A 27,863-nucleotide genomic window follows, 5' to 3' on the forward strand; every position below is an offset into this window, starting at 1 on the left:
TGCTAACCTTTGTACGGTATTTATGTCACTAACATGGGACGTCCAGTGAGCGGTCAAAGGCGCTGTCTGCTCTGCGATGAAGAGGGCAATACGCTAATAAGTAATATAAAACCGGATCCTTTTTCTGTCTGATGTCCTGCCTCCTCTTCTTTTCTTTCCCATTCCTTTTGCCGTTCCGGGCGGAGGGAGATAGAGAGCAGGAAAATGGGCATTGCAAGGAGAGATTACGTAGTCATATGCCATCTCCAGACTCAGCAGCATCGGCACCATCCGGCTGTCTTCTTAAGCGGTTCGAATATGTATGTAGGGTAGGGCGCGGGATAGGGGACTAGCGCTACATCTGTTGGCGGGTGGGTGTCTAGGAAGGAAAGCTTAGCCACGTGAGGTCCTAGTTAGGGTAAATACCTAGGTACCTACCTTATATTAGGAGATACTCCATCTCTTGTAGTAACAACCCTATCTCCCGAGCCCAGTATTGACTCTGCATCTCGACAGTATCAAAGATCTCGTCACCGCCACATTCTAACCATGCCAGCACCTAGAGCCAAGGATACAACAAATCCCCGCTTATTACTTCTTCAACCCCTCAACATACTCCCTCACCAAGTCATCCGCACTCCGGTCCACGACCAGCCCCAGCCGCAACGGCGTGGTGATATCGAAATCCGGCGGCCAGCTGCGCAGGATCCTCTCCAACCGCTCGTCCGGCTCCTCCCTAATCAACCGCAGCCTCTCCTCCCCACCATACTTAGCCAGCGCGTCCCTCAACTCCTGAACACTCACCGCAATACCAGGAAACGTAACCTGCCGCACATGTCCGGGTAACATCCCACTCTCCCAATGCAGCACCCTGACCAGATTCTCCGCGACCGTGCTCGGCGCCGTCAGGAACGCCCGGAACCCGCGATCCCGAATTGGTACCACGCACTCCACGCCATTCATCGGCTCGCGCACGATGCCGCTCCAGAAGCTCGACGCCGCGCCCGTCGGCTTGCCCGGCCGCACCGCGATGGTCGGGAAGCGCGCGACAAACACGTCCAGCCACCCGCGCCGGTGCACCTCGTTCAGGTACGTCTCGGTCATCAGCTTGTGCGCGCCGTACGTGCTCTGCGGCGTGGGGATCCATCGCTCGGGGATTTTGAGGTTGGAGGTAGAGGAGGAGGAGTCAGTTGGGTTGGGGTGGTTGGGGTTGGGAAACGGCGGGCCGAACACGGCCAGCGAACTGGCGTAGATCAGCCGCACCGGCGGTCTCACTCCGTGCTGTTTCCGTAGGGTTTCGGCTATAAGACGGACCGAGTCGACGTTCACGCGCAGCGAGGCGTCGTAGTCGCGCTCGGCGGCGGCCGACATGATCCCGTGGAAGAGGCAGACGGCGTGCAGGGGTTGGACGGCCGGGTGTGTGAGCAGGGCGGAGACGAAGTCCGGGCTGGTGATGTCGCCTTTCAGCGTGGTGGCGTGGTGCGGGTGGGCGACGCCGTCCGGGACGATCGGGTCAGCTAGGTCGGTGAGCAGCACGCGGTACTGCGGGGCATTGAGGAGGCGGGTCACGAGGAGCGGGCCGACGAGGCCGGCGGCGCCGGTGATTAGGACGTTGATGGGTGGTTCGGTTGGGAGAGGCATGTTGTGGGTTGTGGGTTGTTTGAAATGGGAGTCGATTGGAAAGTGCCTAGGTGCCCAGGTAGTAGGGAAGTGAAGTGCTTGATGAGAGTTGAGTTAAGCTTGGATTCAACCAAAGTTGATGGCACTTCCCCTCCTCACGGCAGCCCAATTTCAACCCCAACCCCCGAAATGCAAGACACTACAGTTGTTCATGTCACGGTACACAGTAACACAGGTCGAAAGTTTGCCATGTGGTGGGTCTATCTCAACCAACGTGTGAGACACAGAGGGTGAGACACAGAGGGTTGTACGGTATTCTAGAGTTGGGAACAACTGCTCTTTTCAACTGCTTCGCTTACTTCCGTACCGAGGACACAAAGATACGGCCAGCGTGCACATCCCTGAGCCTATACAAGGCAGACTCTTCCAGACGCATCATACATGGGCCCTTGGGTGGTCTAGAAGAAAGACACGAAAGGAGGCGATGCCAGATGACAGACAGCAGTAGAACAAACGCTAATTACCAGGTAACTATCGGGTATGTAATGATACTCGAATACGCTAGCTACTTCCCAAGTATACAGTCCTTGCCCAAAGAGAGTCCAAACCGCTATCAGATCAGCCCTGAGCCAATCCTCCTTGCCAACCGCCCCATGGATACGAATCCCACGTCGTTATCATCGTCATCCGCCAGCTTTCCAGAACCAAGAACAACAACAAAAGCCCCCACAGGCCTTCCTTTCCATTATCCTCCCACCCTCACTCCCCCTACGGCTGCCGCTGAACTGTCTGCATATACACGCGATACTTCTGAAACGTCCTCGACGGATACCGCTTCTCATTGACCCCCGCAAGGTCCCTGATCGCCGCAACCCCAAGAGCTCCCAGGCCATCCGTGTCCGGGACGGTGTAGTCATACACCTCATTCCAGACCGGCGCGTCCTCCGCATCCGTGCCAATCCCCGGGTCCGGGATCACCCTCTCCACCCCCTTGAACAGAACGGCATACGCCGTCTCGTTCATCCGCTTGGCCCAGCGTATCGGCGCCGACAGCAGCCGCCCGCCGGGGAGGTAGCTGAGGATGTCGTCGTACACGTCGCCCGTGCCAATCAAATGTTTCCTATCCCCCGCGAGGTGGAGGATCCTTTGCCGCGTCTGGACGATGGCCGCGCCGATGTCGCTGTCCGTCCGCCCGTCCAGCTCCTTCCGGACCAAGGCGCCGCCCCCTTCGCGCTCGATGCCCTGCAGAATCCAGAGCAGCGCCAGATCGGCCAGCTTGTGGTTGGGCCAGACGGTCTTGCTGAGCGGGTTCAACAGCCAGAAGACTAACCTTTCCTTCCAGCTCGCCCCCTCCCGCAGGAACTGGAACTCCTGCCGCGCGAGATCGTAGTGGCACCCGGGGAACCACTTCTGGCGGATCTTGAGGTTGTTATTACTAGTACTAGTAATAGTAGTAGCCCTGTTATCGTTATTCTTACTGGGCGGGGCCCGCGAGGCCAGGCACGGCTGGAACCCCCAGAAGCGGTCGTGGATCGATACGGCGTGGTAGACCTTCTCGACGGCCGTCGAGACGCAGGCGTCGTAGAACTCGGGCCACTCGAAACCCGTGCCGGAGTCGTAGTTGAGCCGCGGCACGCCCCGGCTGCCGACCGTGTCGAACAGGCCCATGAACTTGACCGGCGTGCGCACTGCGTAGCTGGCCTTGTCCCGGAAGTCGCGCATCTCGGGCGAGGAAGGGTGGTGCACCGGGTGCGGGTTGCGGTAGATGTCGTAGATCATCTTGTCCTCGATCAGCTTGGCCTTGTGGGGGATGTCTCGGATGATGCCACAGTTGTTGATCATCCCCGCGACGGACCGGACGATGTAGGCCCCGCGGCTGATCCCGAACATCCACACCTCCGTGCTGACCCGGTCATGATCCCAGTCGGAGTACTGTACGATGAAGTCGTAGACCGCGCTGCATTCTTCCTTGGCGTGCGTCGCCAGCGCCCCGTCCCAAAGGTAGCGCATGAAATCGCCGCCCAGGCCGGAGCCATCGAAGTATTTGGCGTGGATGCCGTCCTGGGGCGAGTGGTACTCTGTGACGCCATGCTCTAGGTCGATGCCCATCATGCGCGCGAGGTAGTTGATATTGCTTTTGGTCTTGGTCTCGCGGCCGCACTAGGTGCCGTCGCAGAGCACGATGACCTTGCGTTGTTGTACGGAGGGTGGTGCCGCCATTGGAGCGCCGATGAGGAGTCTGTGAAGGCGGAGGGAATGGCTGATGCAGATTAATACTAGGGTGATGCAGTATCGAATGTATTCCATGTATGCTCGTGAGGCTGGAGTAATGTCTGTCAGCTTTCACATAGCAGAGAGGGGTATTGATGTAGAGGGCAAGCGATCGGATGACAAGTGAGGGTGTATGACTTGAACTTGGGCATTGCTATATCCTTTGATGGGTGTCAGGAGAGGAAGGTGCAGGAAATAAAATCTGGAAGGCGACTCGTTAGGGCAGTCGTAACCGGGGATTAGGTCCTTCTTGCCTCAGGTACCGGGTACCTCGAGTGGTCCCAGTGATCCCGACGGTCTTTAGCTCTAGGATATGGAGATAACTAGAACTAAGGTATGTTTGTGTACAAGTGTTAGGTTCAGGAGTGGAAGCGAGCTGGGTTTCGACTTAGAGGATCGCGTTTGCATAATGACTTATAAATCGGACTCACGTACACCGCGTACACTTCTTCAGGGGCGGCCCGAGCACCAGAAACGCAAAGCCACTCACATTTTGGGCGAATATATCCCCGCCAATTCGAAATAAGCGCCTTGATGCATCTAAAGCTTCCCCTTAATTCTCATTTGAACGCCCCGCCCCACATCACCGTCACCCAACTCCTCCATCCCCCTCCTTACAACCCCATTCTCACATGCAACAAGCCACGCCTCAACCGCCGCAACCAGGCCCCGTACCTGCTCCACCGTGTTCCCGGCATGAAGACAAACCCTTATCCTCTCGCTCCCCCTCGGCACAGTCGGCGCGACAATGGGCCGCACCATGAACCCGCTCTGCTGGCAGTGCTGGGCTAAGCTACGCGGGAGGGAGGTGAATACGGGGATGATGGGCGACCGAGGCTCTACTGCGGCCGGCGCAGCGACGCGGAGCAGGTCTGGCGGCGGATTGCGGGAGAAGCACAGTGCGCGGAGGAGCTTGTGTGTCTCCTGGATCAAGTGATGTAAGTGGTTCTGTAAGGGCTCGGCGTGTCCAGCCGTGAGGAACTTGTACGTCGTTTCGATGCCCGCAAGGGAGGGGAAGGCCATGGCGGTGGTGTAGATGAGTGTGCGGGCGTAGTTGATAAGGTACGTGCGGGTGGTGGGTGAGCAGAGGATGATTCCTGGATGTTTGTTAGTGTACTAGTAGTAATTGTTTCGAGCAGTACGTGTGGATTTGAGAAGGAGGCAGCAGGAAGGGAGCTTGGATGCCAGCTACCTTACCTCCTGCACAACCCATGGCCTTGCCAAAACCGAGAACGCGCGCCCACACGCGCTCCTCCAGGCCCAGCTCGCAGACGATCCCGCGACCACGGTCGCCAAAGATCCCGGTGGAATGCGCCTCGTCGACAATGATGTACCCATTGCCACCGGGTAGACTCCTCTCAACACAGTCGACGATCTCCGCCAGCGGAGCCACGTCGCCGTCCATGCTGTACAGGCCCTCGACAGCCACGAAGACATTCCTCGCACCGGATCGGAACAGATCCCCCCCGGGGCCCTGCAATAGAGACTGCAACACGGCCTCCAGCGACGTCCCTGTGTTTCCACTCGAAGCGCCACCTCTGCCATCCGATTCCGAACCCTCTTCCCAAACGCAACTGTGTGCAAACGGAATCCTCCCGCCCGCCCGGCTCAGCCGCATGCCGTCATGCACGCTGGCGTGGATCAGCTCGTCGTACACAACCACATCCCCCGGCTGCGGGACGCAGGCGAACAGGCCCACGTTGGCGTCCATGGCCGAGTTGAACAGTAGGCCGGCCGGGGCGCGGTGGAAGGCGGCGATGGTGCGCTCGAGGGACTCGGCGAGCGGGGAGTTGCCGTCTAGCAGGCGGGAGCCGCCCGAGCCTAAGAGCGGGGACATGCCATTGACTCTTGAGTTAGAGTTAGGGTTGGAGTTGGAGTTGGAGTTGGAGTCGACTGTTGCATGCAGTCGGGCCAGGAACGTTCGTTGTATGGTGGGTTGAGAGGACAGGGAGAGGTAGTCGTTGGAGGAGAAGTCGACTGTGCCCTGAGGGACGGTCGTCAGGCTTCGCAGTTGGTTGCGCGATCGTCGACGGTCGAGGATGTGGGCGAGCACGTCACCCAGCCGACTTCCTTTTTGGGACATGTTGGGGATAGAGTGGCTTGGTGGTCTGGTTCAAGATGTTTTATCATCCACGACCATTCTAACCCCCTTGACAAGTCGGTCTACTGCTAAACTCAGCTAGATCCACGAAGCGCACACCGTGACTCATGCCGTGCTTATCAAACTGTCGGTACGCCGTACGCAGATCTTGATCATTGGGAGCTGTGTAAAAATGTCGCACAGCGTGCCTGCATCATGCATGGTCGATTGGTTCGCGATTGCCGTATTGGGAATGGAATTTAGCCTTCGGCTCCCGAGGATCGCATCCCCTCGTTTCTCCGCAGGCCCCGAGTCGGGGGGCGTCCACAAACTGAGTCACAATCACGGATTCTTTAAGCCGCCGTAGAGGACTTCGTGACATTGAGGAATCATCTTCCAAAACAAAGGCAGAGAAAAAGAAAATGGTTCGAATGCCGGCACCAGTCAGCTCGCTGCTGTGGCGTTCGCTCCGGGTGTACCAAGTCTACGGTGCCAACACCGACGTTGGCAAGACCATCATCGCTACCATCCTCTGCAAAGCTGCTCGCGGGCTATGGCCGAGTCAACGCACCACCTATCTCAAACCGGTTTCGACCGGTCCTGATGAGGTTGCAGATGACCGGTGTAGGGCCGCCTTTGTTTACTCTTGATTATCATTAACGGTCTCGTGGCTAACTAGACTTCGGATGCTCTGAAACATGTAGATGATTGATGACTCTTTTCATGAAAGAACTCAGCCGAGTATTCCATACCACTGACACCCCACCCGAAGACACGTTCGAAGGTTCGCACCAGAGATCGCTGCAAAGACGCTCTTCCAGTACGACCTCGCCGTCAGCCCCCACATTGCGGCTCGCTCCTCGAACAAAGTGAGTCTCCGAACTATGTCGTCCCTCATCAGTAGACGGGAAGATCCTAAAACTTAACTTCCCCAAGTCCATCCCTCCAGACGATGCCCTCCTCGCCGAAATCTCAAGCTACGCTGCCCAGCAGGCGCATCACGGCCCAGGATGGCTCTTCGTCGAGACAGCAGGGGGCGTCCACTCGCCGTCCCCGTCCGGTTCCACGCAAGCAGATCTGTACATGCCGCTACGGCTGCCTGTCATTCTGATCGGCGACAGCAAGCTCGGGGGCATCTCGCAGACCATCTCAGCATTTGAATCGCTCAAGATCCGCGGCTACGATGTCGAGACAGTTCTGCTCTTCCGAGAAGCCACGTACAACAATCACTCGTATCTGGCCCATTACTTTGCACAGCGGCACGAGATCCCGGTCAGGACGGTGCCGGAGCCGCCGCCCAAGCCTTTGGAGGACGACGACGCGGTTTCGGATGCTGCGCGGTTGTCCCGCTACTACGACGACTGCAGCCAGAGTCGTGAAGTACAAGACACCCTCAGCCACCTGTCCGCTCGCCACGACGCGCGTGTCTCGCGTCTGGGGTCCATGAGCGCCGCAGCGTCCGAGAAGATCTGGTATCCCTTCACGCAGCAGAAGGACCTCACGCCGGAGAAGATCGTCGTCATCGACTCGGCAAGGGGGGACTTTTTCCACACTCTCCAGTCCAAAGCCACCACCACTAGCACTAGCACTACCACACCAACAAATCTAGATGATCCCGATGCGTTATTGCAGCCATTTTTCGACGGCTCCGCCTCGTGGTGGACGCAAGGCCTGGGCCACGGCAACCCGCACCTCACCCTCGCAGCCGCCTACGCCGCCGGGCGCTACGGCCACGTCATGTTCGCCGAGGCCATCCACGAGCCGGCGCTCGCGTTGGCCGAGACGCTGCTGGCGGGCCTGGACAACCCGCGGCTCTCGCGCGTGTTCTTCTCGGATAACGGGAGCACGGGCGTCGAGGTCGCGGTCAAGATGGCGCTTCGTGCTGCGAGGCTGCGGTATGGCTGGGAAAGTGGAACGGGACCAGGCCGGGATGGGGATGGGGATGGGGATGAGGAGGTGCTGGGCGTGCTGGGTCTCCAGGGCAGTTACCACGGCGACACCATTGGGGCCATGGACTGCTCCGAGCCGAGCGTGTATAACGAGAAGGTGGAGTGGTATGAAGGCAAGGGGTTCTGGTTCGAGTATCCGACTGTTGAGTGTAGTCAGGGTGCGTGGAGGATCAAAATGCCGGACGGGATGCGGGAGTTTGGTGGTGATGGGACATCAACGCCTGGCGCCGCCTATCCTCATCTCTCTGCCATTTTTGATGTCGAACGCCGGGAGGCAGCGGGTGAAGGCCGGCTTTATGGACGGTTCATCCGCACCACGCTTGAGAGACTGGCTGCCCAGGGGCGGAAGTTCGGGGCTCTCATCATTGAGCCCGTCGTCCTCGGCGCGGGCGGCATGTTGCTGGTGTAAGTTGCTCAAAGCGTTGGCTTACAGCCCTCACGGTTCATCCGATGGTACTCGAGATGCAAAAACTGACGGATAGACTTTTAGCGACCCCCTATTCCAGCGGACCCTCGTCAGCACCGTCCGACAGTCCGCACATCTCTTCGGCCGAACCACACCTAGCACCACCATCAACCCAGTACCAGTGGCTGAACACAACCAAACATGGACGGGCCTCCCCGTGATCTTCGACGAGGTATTCACGGGACTGTACCGGTTCGGCCGCTTCAGCGCCGCGTCCTTCCTCGGCGTCCACCCGGACATCTCGGTGCACGCCAAGCTGCTAACGGGCGGGCTGGTGCCGCTCAGCGTGACCGCCGCGTCCGATAGCATCTTCCGAGCCTTCGCGAGCGACGACAAGAGCGACGCCCTGCTGCACGGCCACAGTTACACGGCGCACCCCGTCGGATGCCAGGTGGCGCTTGCGAGCCTCCGGGAGATGCAGAGAATGGAGGCGCGAGGGGACTGGGACTGGGCTCGCGCTGCGCACGAGCGAACTGATTCTCATCGAGATCCATCGGCAACAAACCACGCGACAGAATGCCTTGCCTGGTCTGTCTGGAGTCCGGAGTTTCTGTCGTGGGTCGGTGCGCTACCGACACGCTTCGTCGGCGGCGTGTGGGCGCTCGGATCTGTCCTAGCTATTCGGCTCACCAGCGTCGATGGCAGCACGGGATACAAGGGCAGTGCCGCGAGGGCGGTTCACGCTGCGTTGCTTCGGGGACGTGTCCACTCCTATGGCCCCAGCGACCAATCTCAGTCGCGGTGGAACGTGCACAGTCGGGTGCTGGGCAACACACTGTATCTGATGACCGGCCAGAGGACAACTGAGGAGACTGTTAAGGGGGTAGAAAGCCTGCTGCGTGAGGTGTTGGAGAAGGCTTGTAACGGACCCTAGCACTTCCTCCTAGCAGACTGTGGGTGGGTGACGTACACTGTGAATTCGGAGATTATAGGGACTAGCAACCGGACTGGGCGGAGCTGCTGGATGGTAGTCGGCATGTGCGTTCGGGGAGCTGAGACAAGAGGGAAACTTCTTTGATTTCCTGAAGTCTGACGATACGTACCCTGAGTTCGAGGCGTAGTGTACAGACTACCTGACCTCTCGGAAGATGTAAATTGTAAACAGGATATGAGGCTCAATTTAGGAATGGTGTCGTGCACCCAACGACCGGCAACCGCTTGGTATAGGATGAAACGGAAACCTGCCCCATCTCGAGCAGGACACCTAATCCTCGACCTAAGAACATTCTTGTATTCTCCTTGCCTGGTCTTGGCCAGAACCCGGGCGCTGCCTTGGTTAAACTGGTATAGACTGCAGCAGAGTTCGGATAGGAACCTAGAAGCACCTGGCGTCTGTTTCTGGGCGGCCCCCTAAACCTTCGTATTCGAAAACCTGCTGTCGCAAGGCCATGGTGATCGAACTTGGGACGCCCTAACCCGAACTTTTGCGGATATTATTAGACTCGCGGTGGTGTCTCGACTCGGAAATTGTCTTGGTGGGGCAAGCCTCGGGACCTTGCAGCCTGATCAGCTTCAGTCCGGGTGCGGGTCCCGGGCCTATGGACTGATCAAGGCCTCTCAGTGGCACCCAAGGCAAACCAAAAAAACCTCAGTCGAAGAAGATCGAAAAAGAGAAAATATACAAGAAGAATCGAAAAGAACATTTCAAGGAGATCGGGCAGGTGTTACCGGCAATCCGTACCCTAAGTCAGCGTTAGCGCGGACCCACAGCGGGACGAACTTGCATGGAAATTGGATGCGGGGCGCACGGGCCATGATATGCTTCGATGTTAACGACCTGGGCCGCACAGCCTTTGCTGGTTTGGATCTATGCAAGCTGCTGTTTAATTTTCGACGAACGTCATGCCGACTGCGTTGTCAATAGCTTGCCGTCATTTCCGCCCGAACTTCACCGCCACGTATCTACTGTTTTGACATCCCTAAGGCGACGACAGATCGTACCGCGCCCCACCGAGGGGACCGCGTCAGCGGGCTTTGCGACTCGATGCTGCTCCTGCGCCTCGCTTGTTGCCCGGGGCGTTCACACAAACCCGTGTATCGTATAACACTGTTGGGAACACTTGTGGCGTTGTAGGCCGGCTTGAAAAATGTTGTCTCACCTCCGACTCCATCGACGCGCCCCGTCGAATCCGACGTCACCTCTTCCAGACCAGTCCCACGCCTGCGACACTGCTGCGCAACGTGAGCATCCGCCGTCGGCGCGAGATGTCGCACCGCGCACCGATGCACGCCCCCGATCACCCGGTTCCTCGCAAATGCCGCCCATATTGCCGCCAATTGCCCGCGTGGCGTCGACCGGCTCCGATCGCTCGTTTGGCCTACGCGACGATGCCCAGCCCTCCCCGCAAAACCCCGGCAACCCCCCGGCTCGCCGTGCCTACGACGAGGAGACCAATTCTGGCTTCATCGGCGGAGTGGCGCTGCAAAACTATCGCAAGGCAGTAGAGCAATTGCAGCCTCCCGAGCCTGCTGCAGCCATGGCGACCCCGCTTCCGCTTCCAGAGAGCCAGCTCTCGAGGTCGAAGCCTCCCCCACCCCCGATCGACACAGGGGCGGGATATTCCGCTCGACCAGCATTGGTAGGGAACAAGCAGACGAGGTCTTCGTGGTTTTCAGCGCCAATTGAGGCTCAGGCGTCTGGAGGAGCCGCCGGCAAGCAGCGGCCCGGCGGCACGCGGTTGGCAACTGCGCCGGCAGCCAGCGTGGCCTCCGAACCGCAGAAGGCGAAGAAGGGCTTGCCGTTTCTGAAGAACCCAATGTCATCTCTCCTGTCGAGGAGGAAGACAGCTCAGACTGTGGCCGACGCCCAACCCGCACCCAGCTACGACCCGCGCATCAAGGGCACCAGGGTGCATGACTTTAGCGCGCCGCGGCCGAAGAAGGCGATACCAAGCAACGATATTGCAGGAGCTGCAAATCCCGAAGTGGCTCCAACTGTCGGTAGCTTGTCAGAGGGCGGAGAGAAGGCGGCGGCTCCCCTTCCGGTCGTACCGCTGTCGCCCCACTCACCGGAACCGTTCAGCGGTGATGTTGACGCGACTAGCGACGAGAAACAGGGGGTACAAGAAAGCAAAGCGCTCCCTTCGCATGGCATACCACCGGAGCAGTCTGCGCCTGTGCCACAGGTCCCGCCCAAGGACGAGTCCAGCAGCAGCCTCCGCACCTCATCCTCGGCCGCTTCCCGGGCCACGCAGGTTGGGCCCCTGCCGGCGCTCGCATCAGTGTCTATGAGGTCCGTTGCATCTCGCCAGCTATCCGTGTCGGAGGTCTCGAGGCGGGATTCTGCCGCGTCTGCCATCCCGAGACATATGAAGAGCACGTCATCCAGGTTCAGCTTCGATATGATCGGAGCTGCCAAGCAGGAGAGGCTGTTGGAGGAGCGCCACCGGCTTCGGCAACAAGAAAAGAAAACGTCGGACGACCCGGCCGATCTTGATACGAGGTTTGACGACTTTGATGATGATTTTGACTATGACGCGATGATGGACGACGACGGGCTGGAGGAGCGGATACCGGGTGTCAACGCTGATTACGACGAGGAAGAAGACCTGGAAGCTGCCATGGACCCGGATAACGACCAGGAGAACTTTGCCGGCTTCACATTCCAGCGCTCGAACCCTGCATCGTCGCTGGTAAGTCCGCATACGCCAGCCATGCTAGCGACGCCGCGAGATGCAAATGGGCAACCCATCGGCTTCGCCATGACTTACGGGACCACCTCGGAGCTGCCGACCGCAGACTCTCCCGTGCATCCCAATCCTCTACGTCTGTCCAAGCAGGACGACATGTCGGGTCTTGGCATTCAGGGGTTGGAGGCAGCTAGTACCAATGGAGCTCCGCAATCGATATATCGTCCATCGCAACCGCCTCCTCGGGCAGACGATTTTCTGTTTATCGATGATGGCCTGGCTGACGAGCTGGACTTTGAGCATGACGGCGCACCCTTTGATGAGTCAATCTTTGACATCAATGACACGGACCAGTTCGGCAGGCCAATACCGGGGGCTTTCGCGCAAGCAAAGGAGGCCATGCAGACTGCCCAACAGCAGCAGCAGCAGCAGCCTGCTAAGCGCGATTCTGACATGACATCTAGTGCGTCCGCTCAGTCAGGGCTCGCACAATCCACCGGCCATACGTCACCGAGTGCCGTCCTTCAGCAACCGCCTGACGCGGATCAGTCTTCCTCGAAGGCTGACCACCCCGAGGCCATGGCGACTATGATGGACATGCCGGCTCAGGATCTAGCCTACCAGGCTGCGCTTGCTGAAGCTGCACAGAAGGCAGCAGCATCCGGGAAGTTCCGTAGAACCTCTTCGCCCGATGTGCTTGCCGGGCTCGCCGAGACGCCCCTGAACGACACTGCGGAATCGTACATCAATGATTACGATGATGACGCCTTTACGAACGACTTTGACGACTTCGACTTTGACGACGAAGCCATCATAGCCGAAGCCAACGCCAGCGCGCTCGCCAACGACGCAGACGGCTTCTATGGACAGGAATTCGGCTTCTACTCGGCCCCGATCCCGCAGCACCAACCGTCCTCTTACTACAACAGCCATCACCAATCCTCAGCCTCCTCATCAGGGGGTGCGCAGACCACCGAAACGGTCTTCCAATACGCCAACGGCGGCTACTTCGGCCCCACGGGCGCCGCCTTCGGCCGCAGCGCCTCGGGCCGCGTGGTCTGCCGCGAACCCAACCTCACGCCGATCACCGAGCGCTCCGAGTACTCCAACCGCAACTCGGTCATGAGCTTCACCCTCCCGCCGGCCATAACTAGCGAAGGGAGCGGGGTGGCGGGCAGCCGCAACTCGGCCTCCGCCATGACAAGCCCCGGGCTGGCGCAGCTGGCCAGCCTCATGTCGGACGACGCTGCCGCGGCGGACAGCCACATGACGCTGTCGGCGCTGATGAAGCTGCGCAGCAAAGCCTGGGGCGGGTCACAGGCGAGTTTGGTCAGTTCGTCGCGCGAGGGCGGCAGTCCGCGCTCGGAGAGGGCGGACTCGCCGTATGGCACGGTGCCGGCGCATCTGGCGGGGCATGTGAGGGTCAATTCGGGCTTGTCGCTGTGGAGCTGTTCGGAGGCGGCCGAAGAGCAGCAGGAACAGCAGCCGCAGCCGCAGCAGGGTGGGAGTCGTGCTGCTAGTCCCGCTATGGGCTCCCTCCCGCATCCTCCTCCTGCTGCTTTTGGTGTGGGCACTAGTACTACCATGGGGATGTCGTTCCCCGGCATGCCCCCGCGGCCGGGGAGCGCGGGTGCGGTTTTGAATGGGAGTGGTGGTGGTAGCGGCACGCCGTTGCACGGGGTTGTTGCGTCGCCGCTTCCGCAGCGACCGCACTCGCTTTTCTTACCGCCGCAGGTTCCATCCCCTGGTCAAGGGCAACAACAGCAGCAGATGATGGGTTGGGGTCCGTGCTCGCCAGTCTTGGAAGGGGAGGAGGCCGAGGCGGAGGAGATTGTTGCGGCTGGTGGTAGTGGTGGTGGGAGTTGTGGGAGCGGGGACAGGTCTGCTTCATTGGCGCCTGCGCTGACGTTCCGCACGAGGAGCTCGGAGGGGTGCTGATTGGGGGGCAATAACTACCTACCATAGGTTGGTTAGGTAGGTAGTAGGTGGGCATTTGCCTGGCCTGCAGCGTGGTGGAACAACATAGTTATTATGGGTTTTAAGGACAAGGCTCGGAACTCAGCGGATGCTTTGAAGACAAGATAGGCGCACGGCAGGATAGCGGCTGAAAGCGGTGAGTGTGTTTGGGTGGGAGCGTATGGATGGCGAGAGAAAACAAGGCGGGACGAACGGCGTTTGGGAGAGGGTTGGTTACTACTACTACTATACGACATACGTATAGGGTGCGTGGAGCACTATTGGCTCGGCAAAGTATCTATTTTGTCTTGCTCGAGCACAGCGGGTATTCAGCAGCTTTGCAAAGGCATTCGGTACCTGGTATATATATCTGCATCGATTCTTGAAGTCCTGGTCGGCGTGGTCAGGTATCCGGTCGAGCTGGAAGCATTACTGCAGTAGGCGGATGGCAAGGAGGTATTCGAAGACGGTATAGCATGAGCGGTGTGTTTGTACTAGTATGTACGGATCTGTACTATCCGTAGGAGTAGTACAAGTATCTGGTCCCCGGCCGTCCGGGGTCGAATAAAGTTGTACACAAGGTGCCCCGTCCCCGGAGTTTACCAACAATACAAACAAGCCTAAAGTAACGAGTCACGGAAATAGAGCCGGACCACAGGGGACGAACGCGCCCAGATTGTTTATCTCGATATGAGTCCTTTCTCAGACCGCGGGCCTGTCGCCAGTCTCGTCCAGCCGATTCCATGCAGTGACAGTCTACCTTAGACAACACAGTTCCGCCTAGACAATGCGCACCACGGCGTCCTCTCCCTTTTCGCGGAGATCACGCAGCCATGCCCAGTCCGCGCTGTTCACATAGCTGGATGGAGCCCCCCAGATTTCTAGCAAGCCGATGCGCCGGTACAGATGCTCATCCCCGTTGACTCCCGTAAGCACCAAGCAAATGACCTCCCTCCGTGGCAGCTTGCGAGCCACGATGAGGCAATACACCCTCGGCTGCTCGGCTCCGGCCGCCGTCACGAGGCTCTTGCAGTCGTCGTCGGCCCACAGATTCTTACAGAAACCCCCGTCCAGAATATCCAAATCGATCAGATTCCACGGCTGCGGCGCCTCGTTGTTCCGCTCCTTCAACCGCAGCAACGCCGGAATCAAGCGGCCCCTCAGAACAAGATAGCTTGCTCCTCCCTCAGCCAACTCTCCCATCGGATCCGGGCCGGCCGCCTCACACCGTACATCAACGACCTCACACTCGGACTCAAACCCGTGCTCGTTGTGGACAAACTCGACCGGCGCCTTGACGCTCGCCCACGACCACGACGGCGCGCGCCACTTGGTCGGGCGGACCATCCAGGTTTTTTCCAACCCGCCCTCACTAATACTGGTAGTAGTATCATCGTCCCCGGTCGGCGAGGACGGCGGCAACTGCACATGCCACAGCAGATCCCCTTTCACCAAGCTATCCTCCCACAAGCCAGCCACATACTTTGAGCCATTCCTAACCTTCCCCATCAGCTGCGCCATCCCGGCGATAGCGGGGAAGATATCCTTCTCGAAAGTGAGCTGCAGCCGCGTGTAATCCTCTACTAGCCTGCGCCAGCACACCCGTAGCTCCCTCTCCCCCTCGCTCTCACTACTAGTACTAGTAGTGATAGTAGTAGTAGTGGTGGTGGTGGTGGTGGTGGTGGTACTCCTTGGGCGCAACCAGGCCTGCCAGGTGGACAAGGCGTAGTAGTACTTCGGGCGGGCGGTGCGGTCAAGCGTGTTTCTGTACCACGCCGGTGCCCCGAGTTGATCAGTACTAGTAGTGGTGGTGGTGGTGGTGATGGTGATGGGGCTGCATTGGCAGGTGCTGGACTCGAGACACTCAAAGGCGAGCTCCTCGGGCCCGAAGTGCAGGATGCGGCGCGAGAGAAAGCGCTCTTGTAGGATCCAGCCGCGGGTGAAGACGGGGAGGGTGGAGGAGGAAGAGGTGGAATGGTAGGGGGATAGTAAGCGGTAGGGGTGGGTTAGGGATTGGCGAAGGTGGATCGTCTCTTCTTGAACGTTTATTGGGTTGTTGTCTGGTGGTGAGGCGGTACCATCGTCATCGGAAGGGGTAGTAGGAGACGGAGTCCGTGAGACGGTATTCCTTCTCGGCGTATGCTTAACCGTGTAAACCCTATGCCTGTCCGGCAGATCAGCGTACAACCCGCCGTACGCACCCTGCGACTTCGCCGCGGAGATGACAAGCACCGCGTTCTGATAGACAGAGGCCATGCGCGCGGCCTCGCGGCGCCAGTCGTGCTCGTCGTCCTGCACGATGCACAGGCTGTCGATCCACAGGTAGCGGACGCCCAGGCTGCGCGTGACCTCGACGGCGTCGCGGAAGGTCTGCGGCAGCCGCGCCCACGCGATGCCCTCCGACCGGTGCGCGTCCAGGCTGCCCGACAGCGTGCGCAGGAACGGCTGCCGGCCCCAGCAGTGGCTCAGCGCGACGTACGGCGCCGCTTGTTGGTCGGGTTCCGGCTCGTGCAGCCGTACGCCGCCGTCTCCCGTGTCCGCGGCGAACACGTCGAGGACTCGGCTGGGGAGGGGTGAGGCGGAGTAGTAATTGGTGTTGCAGTTCTTGTGGGATTGCTTGCAGGTCTCGAGCTGCTGCATCGCCCAGGAAAGACTCTCCTCGGACGAGGTGGTCTGGGGCACATCCCTCCCTAGAGGTAGATCCGGGATGGTCTCGGTGAGCCATGGTGTCGCTGTGGTCAAGGCTAGTAAGCACCCGTACCTTTTGTTCCCCTTACCCTCGGATACGGGTGGTCAGCAGCCGACGGAACTCACTCTCCAAAGCGAAGAAACACAGCTTGGTACTCGTGTTCAGCACCCTGACTTCCAGGCTCCGCCTCGACCCGGCCAGGTTGAAGTCGATCTGCAGCTGGTCCACGTCGGCGCGCGATATCCCACACGACTCATCGGACAGGAACTTCAGGATGCCGTCCGACAGGACCGCGCACACCTCGCAGCCCGTGTACCGCGCCATAGACAGCATGGTGCCCAGGCTGGAGCGCACCGACGCGTAGCCGCCCGTGTAGCGCGGCCGCGGGTGGTCGCAGCCCCTGCACCGGTCGAAGCCGCCAAACGAGTGCGGCATGGGCCACATGTTGGCTTTGCTGATGACTGACCTGTGGGACAAAGAAAAATACTGTGTTAAGGCGGAGAGATGGAGGCGGATATATCATATTTGTCGGACTAGTGTCATACGGGCAAAGGTTAGCCCGACCGCTGCCAAGATCCAAGACTACAGGTACTGCTAGTATTAGTACTGTATAACGGATAGTATAGTCTGACTCCTGACTCAGATAGTGTATACTATGTCGTATCCTATGGTAGTAACTCCTAGGCGAATGCTGCCTAGGCATGTGATCAGTCCTGTAGTTTCAACGTAATAGGAGAAAAGATGAAGTCGATATATGACTAGGAAGGTAAGGTATTCATGGTTCCGCTCGACATATGGACGTTGAACATATTATAGGAATGATGAGGTATAATGGACCGGTAGCCGCTGTACTATTCTACATCGCTTGCGTCTAAACTCCAATGCTGCATCACTAGCAGCCTCGAGACAGTCGTTCGTCGCACGCTTGAAGGCAGGCCACGGAATGCCCTTGCGCCTTCCCGGATATGGAAGACATGGACCAGGTAGTGCAAGACGACATGAGATCCCGAGCTCCAACGCAGGGCAGTCGCACACGCAACACGGCCAACCGGCAGGACCTTCTACCGGGCACCGCATCGTGCCGCGCCATGCTGGTCGACACCAACGCGCGCGACACGGCCACCGCCACCACGACCCTCTTCTTCGGCGGCACCCAAAAACACAGAGGTCACAGTCACAGTCACAAGGTGGTGGCGGCGCCCATCGGCTTCGCGCACGTGGGCCATCAACAAGATCTACCACCCCGCCACGGCAAGCTGGCCGTGGCGCGCGCGCCGCGGGCCGAGCTGAAACTTGCCGTACTGCCTGAGCAACAGCGGGCAGCCAGCCGATTGAGAGCGTTCCGGAGGCGAATGGGGCCGGCGCCAGCGGTGGCGTCCGGTTCTTTCAGCTGTATATGCCCCATGATGACGAGCTGACGGTTAGTTTGTTGAAGAGGGCCGTTGCGAGCGGATTTCAGGGGTGCTTTTCTTGACGGTGGATACGTGGCAGTTGGGCTGGAGGCATGATGATGTTGCGACGAGCAATTATGCTTTTTATCATGTGAGTTGAGTTTGTGCTGGGTCTTTGCTGGTTGTTGGAGTTCTTATGTTATGCTTATGGCTCTTTCTTTATTCATCATTCTAGGGCATCGGAGCCGAACTCGGCCTTAGCGACCCCGTCTTCCAGAAGCGGCTCAAGGAGAAGAGCATCGATCCCGTCAAGCAGCCGGACGAGGCAGGCGCGCTGTGGATCGACAATGTCTGGCACGGCCGCGCCCACACGTGGGAGAAGGTCAAGTGGGTCATGGGCGTATGAAGGAGCTCTCCGGCGGGAAGCCGTTTGCCCCTGAAGACGTCAAGGATGCGAAGCGAGCGGTGGAGATTGGATGCGATGGCATAGTGGTTAGCAACCATGCTGGCAGGTGGGTGGTGCTTGTGCCAGCCTGGACGCACTGCAGAGAGTTGTGGATGGTATGGTACCAACTTGTCCTTGGGCTCCTGGGGATTGTCTGCTTTGTTGGGTTCGCGCTGACGTTTGGCGTGGTAGCTGTCGGCGACAAGACATACATCATATTCGATTTCGGGCATTCGTGGCGCTTCGGACGTCTTCAAAGCCCTTGCGCTGGGTGCAAAGTTCGTCTTCGTGGGTCGGTTGTGGATTTAGGGCCTAGCCATCATGGACGAGCACGGCGTCCGCCATGTTATGAAGAGCCTGCTCGCCGATTTCGATATCCTGCTCAATGTTGCTGGTTTCCAGAGTGTAGACCAGATAGACAGGACTGCGCTGGGTGAGTTGCTCCTAGTAATGCCGTTGTACTATGGCGAAAAGCCTAGGTTGCCTGGCTAATTCATTTCGCAGAGTCATATCCGCGGGGATATCCCCTGTTGCCGGAGAAATCGAAGCTATAGAAGGGAGGTCACCTTGCATGCGTCCGAAGCGCGTTGTCGTGGTCTGTGGCGGTAAGGGCATGTCACCTACCTAGATTACAAACCTTCGACCTCTGAATTTACACAACACAGCTGGGGAGTATCAGTAAGGGGCGGACCTCGACGTTGACCCTGATGCCACCGTTAGGGCAAAGGTCCAAACGAGGAGATCAACCTGTTCGCACGATTCTTTTCGTTTGAACATGCAGTGGGTAGAACTGCGATTTGAATAGGTACCTGACCTAATCAAAGCTAAAAGGCAACGACAGATGCTCTAGAACCCGCTAGTGCATCGATACTAGCATCCAACGCCAAACGCCAAACGCCTAACACCTCGACCAAAGCCGACCCCTGACCGGCAGGAGCTTGTAGTCTTCATCCCCTCTCCCCACAGCGAGTCCAGCGCCGTGTACGGTACCTAAGCAACCTCACTTCCTCTCCCCATCTCCCCCCCCCTCTTGCTTCGTAACATACTCCCTAGGTAACATTCACGGCTTCCTAGTAGCACCACGAAGGTTCTTGCCAGCGCTGCCGGACGTCATAGCACCGCTGCTGGCGCCGCTGGGCCTGGAAGACGAGGCAGAGTAGCCGCCTCGCCCAGGTCCAGACGACGAGGCGCCCCTGCCGGCGGCGGGAGCGGCAGGCTGCGCCACGGGATCCGGGATGTCAGCCATCTTGCTGGTATCGGCGCGGACTTCGCCGCGTGGGCTCCTGGTGGCCACCATCGTGCCGTACGGGGGTGGGTCACGGACGTGAGCGTTGTTCCGACGGAAAGTCTGGATTGAGACGCCGAGTTGCATGCAGTAAGTCCTGGCGTCCTGCTCGGCTTGTGCCAAGGCATTGCGGAGCCCAGTCCTGAATGTGTTGATCATCTGCTGCGTGACTTGACTTGGGTGAATGTTCCTCGATGTGGCAAGGCTTTGTCTGATGACGTTGTCGTCGATTCTCCCGGGACCGTTGTCATTGCGGTCCACGCTCGGGACGCTCATGCAGATGCCCACGACCTGCATACGCGAGTTCCGCACCTTTGTGAGAAAGCTGCCACCAATGACCGCAGCGGCACGGCCAGTCGCACAGTGTGCCATGACCTTGTTGATGCCTCCTGGGGCTGCCGGGAGCCCATACGCGACAACGCCGATACATGTATCGAGCCCGGAGGTCGTCAGAGTCTGGCTAGCGTAGGCGTGTTCGCACCCATTCATGGGGACAGGGATAGTAGTAGCCATTGCAAAAGGGTCTATCTAACGGTTGGGGAGAATGATGCGAAGATGTTGAACGTCTGAGATGAGAAGGTATCAAGGAAGATAGCAAACTCAAGATGGCAGGGATGGATGAAGATGGAATAGATACGATGTTTCGTGTGCTTTGAGGCGTTGATGCGAGGTTGTCTGTGATCTGAGGGCTGGATACTCGACATGGCGTCGCCATTTATATCTATCACAAGCCTTGGTAGCGAGCCTCGACAATGGCTTCTGCGTCACGGTATCTCATGCTACTGTACGCGGGGTCCCTGCCCCTTGGCCGGGGAACTTGGCAAGAAGGCAAAACGCTTCATGGCCGTCTCGGTGTCAACCGCCATGGTCGAGAGATCCAGAGCAGGTCGGAGCAGCCGCGCAACGCCGCCGTCAGGTTCCGAGGGCGCTGGTCAGCAGAGGGAGAGGGCGGGCCGGTTTAAAGGGCCGTGAGACTGCGCGGATGGGAACAGTTTGTAATACCTTTCCAACTTCATCTTTCTGTTTCCTTTTCTTCTTCAGCTTGTGCTTATTGCCTGATAAAAAAGGAAGAGCGAGAAAGCGGCAGAAGAAGGTGAAAAGAAAAGGACGCTAGAAGGATGGATCAGCTGCTTGTGGCCTAGACTGGTTACGGCACCCTGGGCATGGTAACTACCTAGATACCTGTACCTAGGTACGGTTCTGAGTGAGAGAAGTTGAAGTCAGCAGCTATTTTTGCAAGTCCATACCAAGTAACCAAGGTCAAAGTTACCCGGGCAGGTTTGAGACACCCATCTCTCACGTAAGTCATGCCGGATGTGATATCTTCTCAGTAGGAATATCGTGTGTGAGAAGGTGAAAATCACGGACCAGATTCTTGGGACTGTGCCTGCATTAGGTGTGGCCGGACCTAATCCCAAGGGCCGGCCGTGCTTTGCCATCTTACACAACATACTTACGTCTTTGTAACAGATGCGGATCCTTTGTTGCACCTGGCAGATGTGGCGATGCGCAAATGCGCAACAGCACGTTTGGGGGCCGTGGGACCACACGCGTCCGCAAAATCCGAGCTGGCTCAGCCTTCAGGTAGGTCGTGTAACCAAACGCCAGGGCACAGGTGACAGAGTTATTTTGGGGCGCGGTTCTAAGGTACACAAGCGTCGTCGTGTGGGTGGCACCTTGGTAGGATAATCAACATTCAAGTCGCGGATCCTCGAAGTGCATCACCGGACACCGGGCGCCATAGCGGGCGGCCACTGACTTCTGGAGGTTCTGGTTCTGGTCTTCTGGATGGCGCACGCACATGTGGCAAATGTAGGATGCCAGGTGACCGCCGTGTCGCCTCCATGTTTGATGTCCACTAGGTGCTTAAGGAGTCGGAATTTGCCGCCCCAAAGGACATCGATGCAGGATGTTGAAATTCGTCGTCTGATTTTGGCGTTGTTGCCTCGAGGAAATCAAATGCGTTCCGCACTCCGAGGTTGCGCAGTCCCAATTGCGGGCGGTAATAAGCGAGCTAAGTCCTTAGCAGTCACACACTAAGATTACATGCAATGGAGATGAAGCAGTATCGTTCGGGTACTGTATACGCTGTGACGCACAGACCACAAAACGGCGACTGCACTGCGAGGCTCCCCCTGCTTCCTTCCTTGCCCGATTATACACCCCTGAATCCTTCAACTGACACTATTATCTGTTTACTACAGTAACCAATCTTATCAGGTATCAAGTACTAGTTGTACTGCAATACGGAGTACAACCCCCACCATATCAGTGGCGAGGGTCCAGGCGGCGTTGGCGGCACAGCTACAAAAGACCCCCGCCCCAGGACAAATCGGTCGCCCTAACCTCATCTCAATTGTCAAACACGTGTGACGTGGACCAGGCCCATAAGTTTGTTATACCGCCGCATCTTACTTGATCATGGACAACACTTCTGCTGCAACCCAGACGGACACGCAGACGTCCGGGTCGACGCTGCCCAGGCTCTTCAACGATGTGCATTTCGAACGCTGGGAACCGCCAGCGCCGCGCGACACAACATGGGCTCCGTTTTCTCGTCTCCCGGCGGAACTGCGCCTGTACGTTTGGCAGGCATGCCTCCGGCGGCACCGCATGATTGAGCTCGACATCTGGCCCGCCGCTGAGGAGGATGTGACCGATACCACCTACCCAGACCATGACTCCCAGTTCCCGTACTACACCTACACCAACCGCAACAAGCTCGGCAACGTCGTCAGCGGTCGGGGCTATGTCCTGAGCTGGAGCGGCCGCCGCGAACAAGGCCCTGCCGGATCCTTTAGCCCGTTGTTATGGGTGAACCACGAATCGAGACGGGCCACGTTAGGGTTCTATCGCGTGCATCTGCCCTTCTTTGGGCTGCAGAGAGAGCAGGTCCTGTACCTGAACCCAGACTATGATATCGTCTCGATCCAGCCCCGGCAGGACGAAAGCCGCACCACACCCCCTAATCCTCATCTTCCCACCCTGCTAGCCGACTTCCTACACGACGTCAAGGCCTACGACCCCAGGAATCAAGGGTAAGTTTGCAGATTCTTCCGTGATCCTGACCGAGTACTAAGTCCCAACCCACAATAGCATTGCTCATCTCGCATTGAACCATGGATTCTTCTCGTGCGAACACACGATCGTCGGGGATTCGATAGTATACTCCGAGCACTTCGAATTGACCCCCTCAGACCTCCACCCGGCGGCGGCGGCGTCGATGACCGACATCCTGCAGCGCAGACTCCGCTCCGTGCTTTTTGCCTTCCGCTTCCGGTCGTGCTACCGAGGCCAGGGCGAGTTCCCACCGAGCCGAGCGTTTGCCCTCCATTTCGCCCAGACCATCCCACTCGCCCGACGGGACCACCCCGCCGGCGCCTTGCGCTGGCTCGAGGTCGACCCGCGACCCGGCGTCGACATCGACATCCAGGACCTGCCCCTCGGCGAGGACCCGCGCCTGCTCGTCCGCGGCTGGACGGAGCTGGAGGAAGCCTTTGGCGTCACCAGGCCCGCAGGGCCGCGTCTCTACGTCTGCCCCCGGATCCGCTGGCCAGAGTACGAGAGGGATGAGGATGAGAACGGTGAGGGGGCGCCGTGGCGAGTGGAGTTGGCGAGGCACCTGCGCGAAGAAGACGAGAACTGGCTACGCGATCGCAGCTTCTTACATGAGACCATGGTGCACTCCTTTCCCGAAAAGCCCATAACGCCCAGGCACGGCGATATACTAGATGCCGAGACGTTTGAGAGGATGGAGAGGCTGCCGTGTCTAGCTATTGGTATGTGGATGTTCCCGGCCGAGGCGTTCGACAAGGAGCCTACCAATGCGCGGCGGCTTTGCTTTAACGTGTCGCCGGTCCGGCCAGGGCTGCTTTTGTTTGAGCTGTGACGGGGCACAGCCTGGGGAGAGACAGCCCCTGAACTAATACGGATAGTGCTAATGAGATTATAAGCGGCCAGTTTGCTGTTGCGCCGCACTCCGGCTGCTAACCGTGCAGGAAGCATATCGTCCACATCAATGATTGGTGCCGGTCCTTACAGTTTCTTTCACATTCTACCTAGGTGATTCACTCGACGCGGGCAAAGGACCCTCGAGCTCGCGGCGTTGAAACCTGAAATAACCCCCCCTCCCCCCCACCGCGTCCCCTTACTCTTTCATATCCTGCGTCATCAAGTGGGCACCCCTTCAGACCATGTGCCATGTTATGTAGACTCCAATAAATCACTTTGTCTTCGGACATGTTGATGAGTCTGTCGAGGTGGATGTTCTGTATTCGACAATTTTACGACACACTCCCTTCCTATGTCTTTCGCATATAGTTGGGCAAAAAGCAAGATCCCCCCCCCCGCCTCCTTCTCCATCTTATGCTGGTGGAATGGTCTGTCTCGCGCCGCTACGTACGTTTCGAATATCCCACCCTATCTATGTATGGTAAAGAAGAGCGGTTGAATTGGCTGGAGAGGTTGTCATCGCTATAACGTAAACGTAAGATCCTCTTTTGTCTTTCTACAGAGTTGACGGGAATCGTCATGCAACCTAGTGCCGTTCGTCTGGATCGCTAGGGAGGTTAACCACGTCCAAGGCGGACTTGGGATTGTTGCCCTCGCTGTGGCTGCCCTGGCCCAAGCAGCCTTCGAATCTATGTAGCATTGGCGATGGCCGCCGCCACAAGGCAACCGCGGCGATGTAGCCTTTTCGGTCGCTTAGGGACGAGCGAGTTCTTTCCGGACAGAGCTCGGCAGCGAATCTTTGGGAACGTCGAAAACGACGGGCAGCTCGAACACCACGTAGAGGGCCACCGGCAACGAGACCACATCCAGACCATGGTAAGGCTCTAAAGATTATAGACGCAGCATTCTCGTGAAGTGGTATGACAAGCTGGTTTCTTGATGCGAGTTGGCTCGGATGTTTTGTCTAGCGAAGGATGGAGATTAGCTGGACTGAAGGGGTAGAAGGAATCTGATTTGATTACTTTCGACTCTCTTTGGTCGCCTCAATTGCAGCCACGCTGTTTGGCGAACAGCTCTTTGAACCAGGCGTATAGCGCGGTTGTTCAACGCCGACTTTTGACTGACTACGGAAGCGCAACGGGATGACTTCGTTGTCCTCCCAGTGCCCCCCCTAGGGAACTTGGTGAGCTCCTCGTATTGAGTCTATTTGCGATCATCGTCGTATTGCCACGCTGCCCCGTCGAGATCTGGGGCGTTGCATGAGCACATTCACAGCGACCAGCAATGTTGTGCCGCCAGTGCCTAAGCCAGTCAACGCACCCTCGACCGCGGCTTATCTCAAGGACTCCACGCTGCTTCGCCGAGGCAGCAAAGCGGGCCGAGATGGCTGTGCTTGGCGCAATCATATAAATGCGGCGATGTGGCAGGTCGCGGCACTGAATGCCGCGCAACGCGCGTCGCTAGACGGGAAGTGTGGCCTGCCTTCGGGATCTGCTAGCGGGCGCGCAGGCAGCGTGGACGTCATACGATGGACCAGTGGCGCAGGGTGATTGAGGGCCATGATGCTGATTGCGAGGCAGGAATCGATGGATGCCGATAACCATGTTGAATGTCCTTCGGCGGGTCAATGACTCCGTAGTCGACGACGCTGGCCGCCGCGGCGAGGTACATTTGTGTGCTTAGCGGAGGGGTGCTCGGGGGCGACGACGTCGCCGCGACGGCGCTGGACAAGTCCTTGTTGTGAGTTGCCCTTCACCTTGGACGGTCGAACCAAGTACTCGTCGCGCTATTTGATGTGCTCCTGGAGGGGTATCACGACCCAACCGCCCGTCGCATAGGGATATGTATGGGAAATGGGATGGTCCGGAGTATAATGTGCCGGAGTCCACTCCCCGCCGCTGTGGGCCCCACTGCGCGTCGGCGCAATGCCGAGAAGAGGCAGAGAAAGTTCTCAGTGCGGAGCCGAGATGGTAATCTACTATAGGGCGGGGCTCCGGCACCCGTATCCTGTACACCGAGAATAGCTTCCCGTATTAGCTATATGACCGCCCCGAAGAGGACTTCCCGCCGACTCTGCAGGGAAGCCAGAACCACTAAGAGACATAGAGTATCGACCTGGCCAAGTACGGCCATCTTATTCTATCGAATTAGAGTCCAGCCGCGCGAAGGAACATCCATGCGGCTTTGTGCCCACAGTGCTGCGGCGGGGTCCGGGATGTCTCGTCGGACTTGAGAAGGGATATATATGGTCGGGACTACGATAAATAATATCTAAGGGACCCGAGGAGCGTGTAGCAGCCGCCGAGTACACCTCGGTGTGGGACAACACATCTTCAGGGGTTGCCCACCCATCCAGCTCCTTTATTAGCACATCCTGCAGATGTACCAGAACTTCAGCAACCTTCTTCCCAGCTCGCGTTCACCTCTCTCCATCTCCCGCAGTTCGCAAGTGTCAGGTCGGCTTTTAATATCGAGAATACAAAGCCGTATAGGACTAAGGCCTAATTTCGCAAATGGCTATGCCGTCGTTAGCAAAGGGCTAACCACCTAGCAACGTGTTTTATCTTACGCCTGTGGTAACGGTGGCAGCGATGCCGTTTTCCCGTTTGTCTGAGCCCCTGTAAGGGGCCTTAGTTCGGGCAAGTTTGACTGCTGGATTGAACAAGACAGGTCGGTAAACCGAAGACCTCATTGCTTCTCCTATGAGTATATGTTTGTTGAGTGAGTGGGCTAGGCTGGGGCACACCGTTTCGCATGTTGCTATGATTCATTTAGATTATTAACTAGCACCCCCGCCCAATCTTCGTTTTTGTTTTCTCGGTTTTTCTCTCTAGACAGCATCTTATTAGCTACAGGGTGTTGAACTTAGGGGTTCACACAAGTTGTATTGCTTGCTTGATTTTCTGAGACTCTGGGGGACCTTGGTTCCTTAAGTACTACATGGAGAGCCTGTTTCCCAGTCTTATGCCCCTGTTCCTGCCGTATCGGTACTTCCAGTACCATCCCTAGGTAGCTTGCGGTTTCTGCACCTGATTTCAGCACAGGGTACGTAGAAGCATAAGTGTTAAGCTGACATAGGCTTACAAGCTCGAAAGACCTCGATAACCAAAATAGACTAGTATATACTAGTAGTCGGAGAAACATTTAGCTTCGTGGCTATCCGATCGACTTGGGTGAAATGCGAGCGGTCTTGTGCCAAGACGCCCTGCGCAGGCGCGGACAAGTGAGTCGGCAGAGCTGTCCTGGTGTATGTTGAGTATTATATGTTTACAAATCGTTCGGTCGAATTTAGAAGTGCTCTTGTGCGGGCCCGGGTCGTATGAGCCTATGAGGATACAAAGTAGGCTCGGTGAAAGTCTTGGGGCGTGTAGAATCATCTCTGGCTCATATAACGTACTTATTGGTGCTTGTGCTCCGGGTATCCCAGGCTGTTTATCTAGGATGCAGATCCGCAGCTGATTAAATCCGGGTGGGGCTTCGAGGGCCGCCGACTATGGTGCTAGTCGGTGGGCGGTCCAGAGGCAGGAGCTGTCGACTGTCGAGGGCCAGTACTCAGTATACTTCATCTAGTACGGCTTTCATTGTGCTTGGAGAATATGGATGTGCAGTCCAAGGTACGGGCAGCTGAACGTCTAAGTTACCGGATACCAGTTGATGGAAGGAACCACCCTGGTGGTGGGATCATGGTCTGTCGTGTCACGTGTGACCAGCGCTCCAAACAACGTAAAGACGACACCCGAATTTATCAACGCCAACGAGCCAAGCCGGCTTTACAACCCTTTGCCAAGAGGTTAGCCCCTGCAATACTCCTACCATTACGGAGTACGCCATTTTCCCACTTACTTTGGCCAATTTCCTAGGCTCTGAGATTTATTTATTGGACAACGCAAAGGCAGGCCTTCACTTTACGTTACGTTACGAGGAACGGGCACCTTTGCGTTGATTTCCGTTGCGTTGTAAAGCGTTTTCCGTACTCGCCCCATATATTCCCCTAACCCTGGCATATCACAACTAGAAAATGGACGTAGCACTAAACGCAACATAGTACCAAAACGACGATTGAAGTATATGCCTTGTTAAAATGCATATCATAGTTGGGAGCGCTGCGTGTGTGACCGTGTGACTGGTCGCGACCGACTTTGCCCGACTCGG

At 57.7% G+C, this 27,863-nt stretch overlaps 10 protein-coding genes across 10 annotated transcripts; 5 read left to right on the forward strand and 5 right to left on the reverse strand.

The window, feature by feature from the left end:
• Positions 1-407: 407 nt before the first annotated feature.
• Positions 408-1,856, reverse strand: B0T15DRAFT_252406 (uncharacterized protein). The gene has a single exon (XM_062863196.1). The coding sequence runs from the start codon at positions 1,618-1,620 to the stop codon at positions 571-573; it is 1,050 nt and encodes a 349-aa protein (XP_062720531.1). The 5' UTR covers positions 1,621-1,856; the 3' UTR covers positions 408-570.
• Positions 1,857-2,366: 510 nt separating this feature from the next.
• On the reverse strand, positions 2,367-3,819 carry B0T15DRAFT_558718 (uncharacterized protein; the record flags this gene model as incomplete). The annotated part of the gene is made up of 2 exons (XM_062870482.1): positions 2,367-3,759; positions 3,802-3,819. 2 exons carry the CDS (start codon positions 3,817-3,819, stop codon positions 2,368-2,370), a joined length of 1,410 nt encoding a protein of 469 aa, XP_062720532.1.
• A 264-nt stretch (positions 3,820-4,083) lies between these two features.
• Positions 4,084-6,171, reverse strand: B0T15DRAFT_568493 (pyridoxal phosphate-dependent transferase). Its single transcript, XM_062870767.1, has 4 exons — positions 5,428-6,171; positions 5,068-5,382; positions 4,503-4,967; positions 4,084-4,199 (listed from the first exon to the last, which is right to left on the reverse strand). Exons 1-4 carry the CDS (start codon positions 5,951-5,953, stop codon positions 4,177-4,179), a joined length of 1,329 nt encoding a protein of 442 aa, XP_062720533.1. The 5' UTR covers positions 5,954-6,171; the 3' UTR covers positions 4,084-4,176.
• Positions 6,172-6,198: 27 nt separating this feature from the next.
• On the forward strand, positions 6,199-9,422 carry B0T15DRAFT_537489 (pyridoxal phosphate-dependent transferase). Its single transcript, XM_062869620.1, has 4 exons — positions 6,199-6,572; positions 6,723-6,819; positions 6,887-8,304; positions 8,390-9,422. The coding sequence occupies exons 1-4, from the start codon at positions 6,373-6,375 to the stop codon at positions 9,237-9,239; spliced, it is 2,565 nt and encodes an 854-aa protein (XP_062720534.1). The 5' UTR covers positions 6,199-6,372; the 3' UTR covers positions 9,240-9,422.
• Positions 9,423-10,149: 727 nt separating this feature from the next.
• B0T15DRAFT_419101 (uncharacterized protein) lies at positions 10,150-15,598 on the forward strand. The gene is made up of 2 exons (XM_062865522.1): positions 10,150-13,513; positions 14,932-15,598. Exons 1-2 carry the CDS (start codon positions 10,453-10,455, stop codon positions 15,246-15,248), a joined length of 3,378 nt encoding a protein of 1,125 aa, XP_062720535.1. The 5' UTR covers positions 10,150-10,452; the 3' UTR covers positions 15,249-15,598.
• On the reverse strand, positions 15,250-16,692 carry B0T15DRAFT_385150 (heterokaryon incompatibility protein-domain-containing protein; the record flags this gene model as incomplete). Its single annotated transcript, XM_062864272.1, has 3 exons — positions 15,250-15,574; positions 15,653-15,981; positions 16,072-16,692. Coding segments are annotated over 3 exons (1,275 nt in total), but the record flags the coding sequence as incomplete, so codon positions are not given.
• A 1,035-nt stretch (positions 16,693-17,727) lies between these two features.
• Positions 17,728-19,029, forward strand: B0T15DRAFT_486278 (uncharacterized protein; the record flags this gene model as incomplete). Its single annotated transcript, XM_062866344.1, has 8 exons — positions 17,728-17,937; positions 17,967-18,063; positions 18,099-18,181; positions 18,266-18,430; positions 18,481-18,542; positions 18,682-18,763; positions 18,806-18,908; positions 18,980-19,029. The coding sequence occupies 8 exons, from the start codon at positions 17,728-17,730 to the stop codon at positions 19,027-19,029; spliced, it is 852 nt and encodes a 283-aa protein (XP_062720537.1).
• A 205-nt stretch (positions 19,030-19,234) lies between these two features.
• B0T15DRAFT_537498 (uncharacterized protein) lies at positions 19,235-20,449 on the reverse strand. The gene has a single exon (XM_062869621.1). It carries the CDS (start codon positions 20,271-20,273, stop codon positions 19,536-19,538), a length of 738 nt encoding a protein of 245 aa, XP_062720538.1. The 5' UTR covers positions 20,274-20,449; the 3' UTR covers positions 19,235-19,535.
• A 317-nt stretch (positions 20,450-20,766) lies between these two features.
• B0T15DRAFT_537509 (uncharacterized protein) lies at positions 20,767-21,707 on the forward strand. Its single transcript, XM_062869622.1, has 5 exons — positions 20,767-20,870; positions 20,935-20,960; positions 21,031-21,141; positions 21,218-21,436; positions 21,520-21,707. Exons 4-5 carry the CDS (start codon positions 21,231-21,233, stop codon positions 21,620-21,622), a joined length of 309 nt encoding a protein of 102 aa, XP_062720539.1. The 5' UTR covers positions 20,767-20,870; positions 20,935-20,960; positions 21,031-21,141; positions 21,218-21,230; the 3' UTR covers positions 21,623-21,707.
• A 284-nt stretch (positions 21,708-21,991) lies between these two features.
• Positions 21,992-23,738, forward strand: B0T15DRAFT_252523 (uncharacterized protein). The gene is made up of 2 exons (XM_062863197.1): positions 21,992-22,798; positions 22,857-23,738. The coding sequence occupies exons 1-2, from the start codon at positions 22,182-22,184 to the stop codon at positions 23,647-23,649; spliced, it is 1,410 nt and encodes a 469-aa protein (XP_062720540.1). The 5' UTR covers positions 21,992-22,181; the 3' UTR covers positions 23,650-23,738.
• Positions 23,739-27,863: the final 4,125 nt, after the last annotated feature.

Source organism: Chaetomium strumarium (assembly GCF_033439665.1).
Source record: "Chaetomium strumarium strain CBS 333.67 chromosome Unknown B0T15scaffold_5, whole genome shotgun sequence".
Classification (NCBI taxonomy): Eukaryota; Fungi; Ascomycota; class Sordariomycetes; order Sordariales; family Chaetomiaceae; genus Chaetomium; species Chaetomium strumarium.

Coding starts and splice junctions, on each gene's coding strand:
- B0T15DRAFT_252406 (XM_062863196.1), bottom strand. CDS start 1,620: ATGCCTCTCCCAACCGAACCACCCATCAACGTCCTAATCACCGGCGCC.
- B0T15DRAFT_568493 (XM_062870767.1), bottom strand. CDS start 5,953: ATGTCCCAAAAAGGAAGTCGGCTGGGTGACGTGCTCGCCCACATCCTC. Junction 4,968..5,067: donor GGCCATGGGTTGTGCAGGAG/GTAAGGTAGCTG, acceptor ACAAACATCCAG/GAATCATCCTCTGCTCACCC. Junction 4,200..4,502: donor TGAGGCGTGGCTTGTTGCAT/GTGAGAATGGGG, acceptor AACATACCTTAG/TTCTAGTTATCTCCATATCC.
- B0T15DRAFT_537489 (XM_062869620.1), top strand. CDS start 6,373: ATGGTTCGAATGCCGGCACCAGTCAGCTCGCTGCTGTGGCGTTCGCTC. Junction 6,573..6,722: donor GATGAGGTTGCAGATGACCG/GTGTAGGGCCGC, acceptor CCCCACCCGAAG/ACACGTTCGAAGGTTCGCAC. Junction 6,820..6,886: donor CGGCTCGCTCCTCGAACAAA/GTGAGTCTCCGA, acceptor AACTTCCCCAAG/TCCATCCCTCCAGACGATGC.
- B0T15DRAFT_419101 (XM_062865522.1), top strand. CDS start 10,453: ATGTTGTCTCACCTCCGACTCCATCGACGCGCCCCGTCGAATCCGACG. Junction 13,514..14,931: donor GGGTGGGAGTCGTGCTGCTA/GTCCCGCTATGG, acceptor AGCCACGATGAG/GCAATACACCCTCGGCTGCT.
- B0T15DRAFT_537498 (XM_062869621.1), bottom strand. CDS start 20,273: ATGGCTACTACTATCCCTGTCCCCATGAATGGGTGCGAACACGCCTAC.
- B0T15DRAFT_537509 (XM_062869622.1), top strand. CDS start 21,231: ATGCGGATCCTTTGTTGCACCTGGCAGATGTGGCGATGCGCAAATGCG. Junction 21,437..21,519: donor CGTCGTCGTGTGGGTGGCAC/CTTGGTAGGATA, acceptor GCGGCCACTGAC/TTCTGGAGGTTCTGGTTCTG.
- B0T15DRAFT_252523 (XM_062863197.1), top strand. CDS start 22,182: ATGGACAACACTTCTGCTGCAACCCAGACGGACACGCAGACGTCCGGG. Junction 22,799..22,856: donor TACGACCCCAGGAATCAAGG/GTAAGTTTGCAG, acceptor AACCCACAATAG/CATTGCTCATCTCGCATTGA.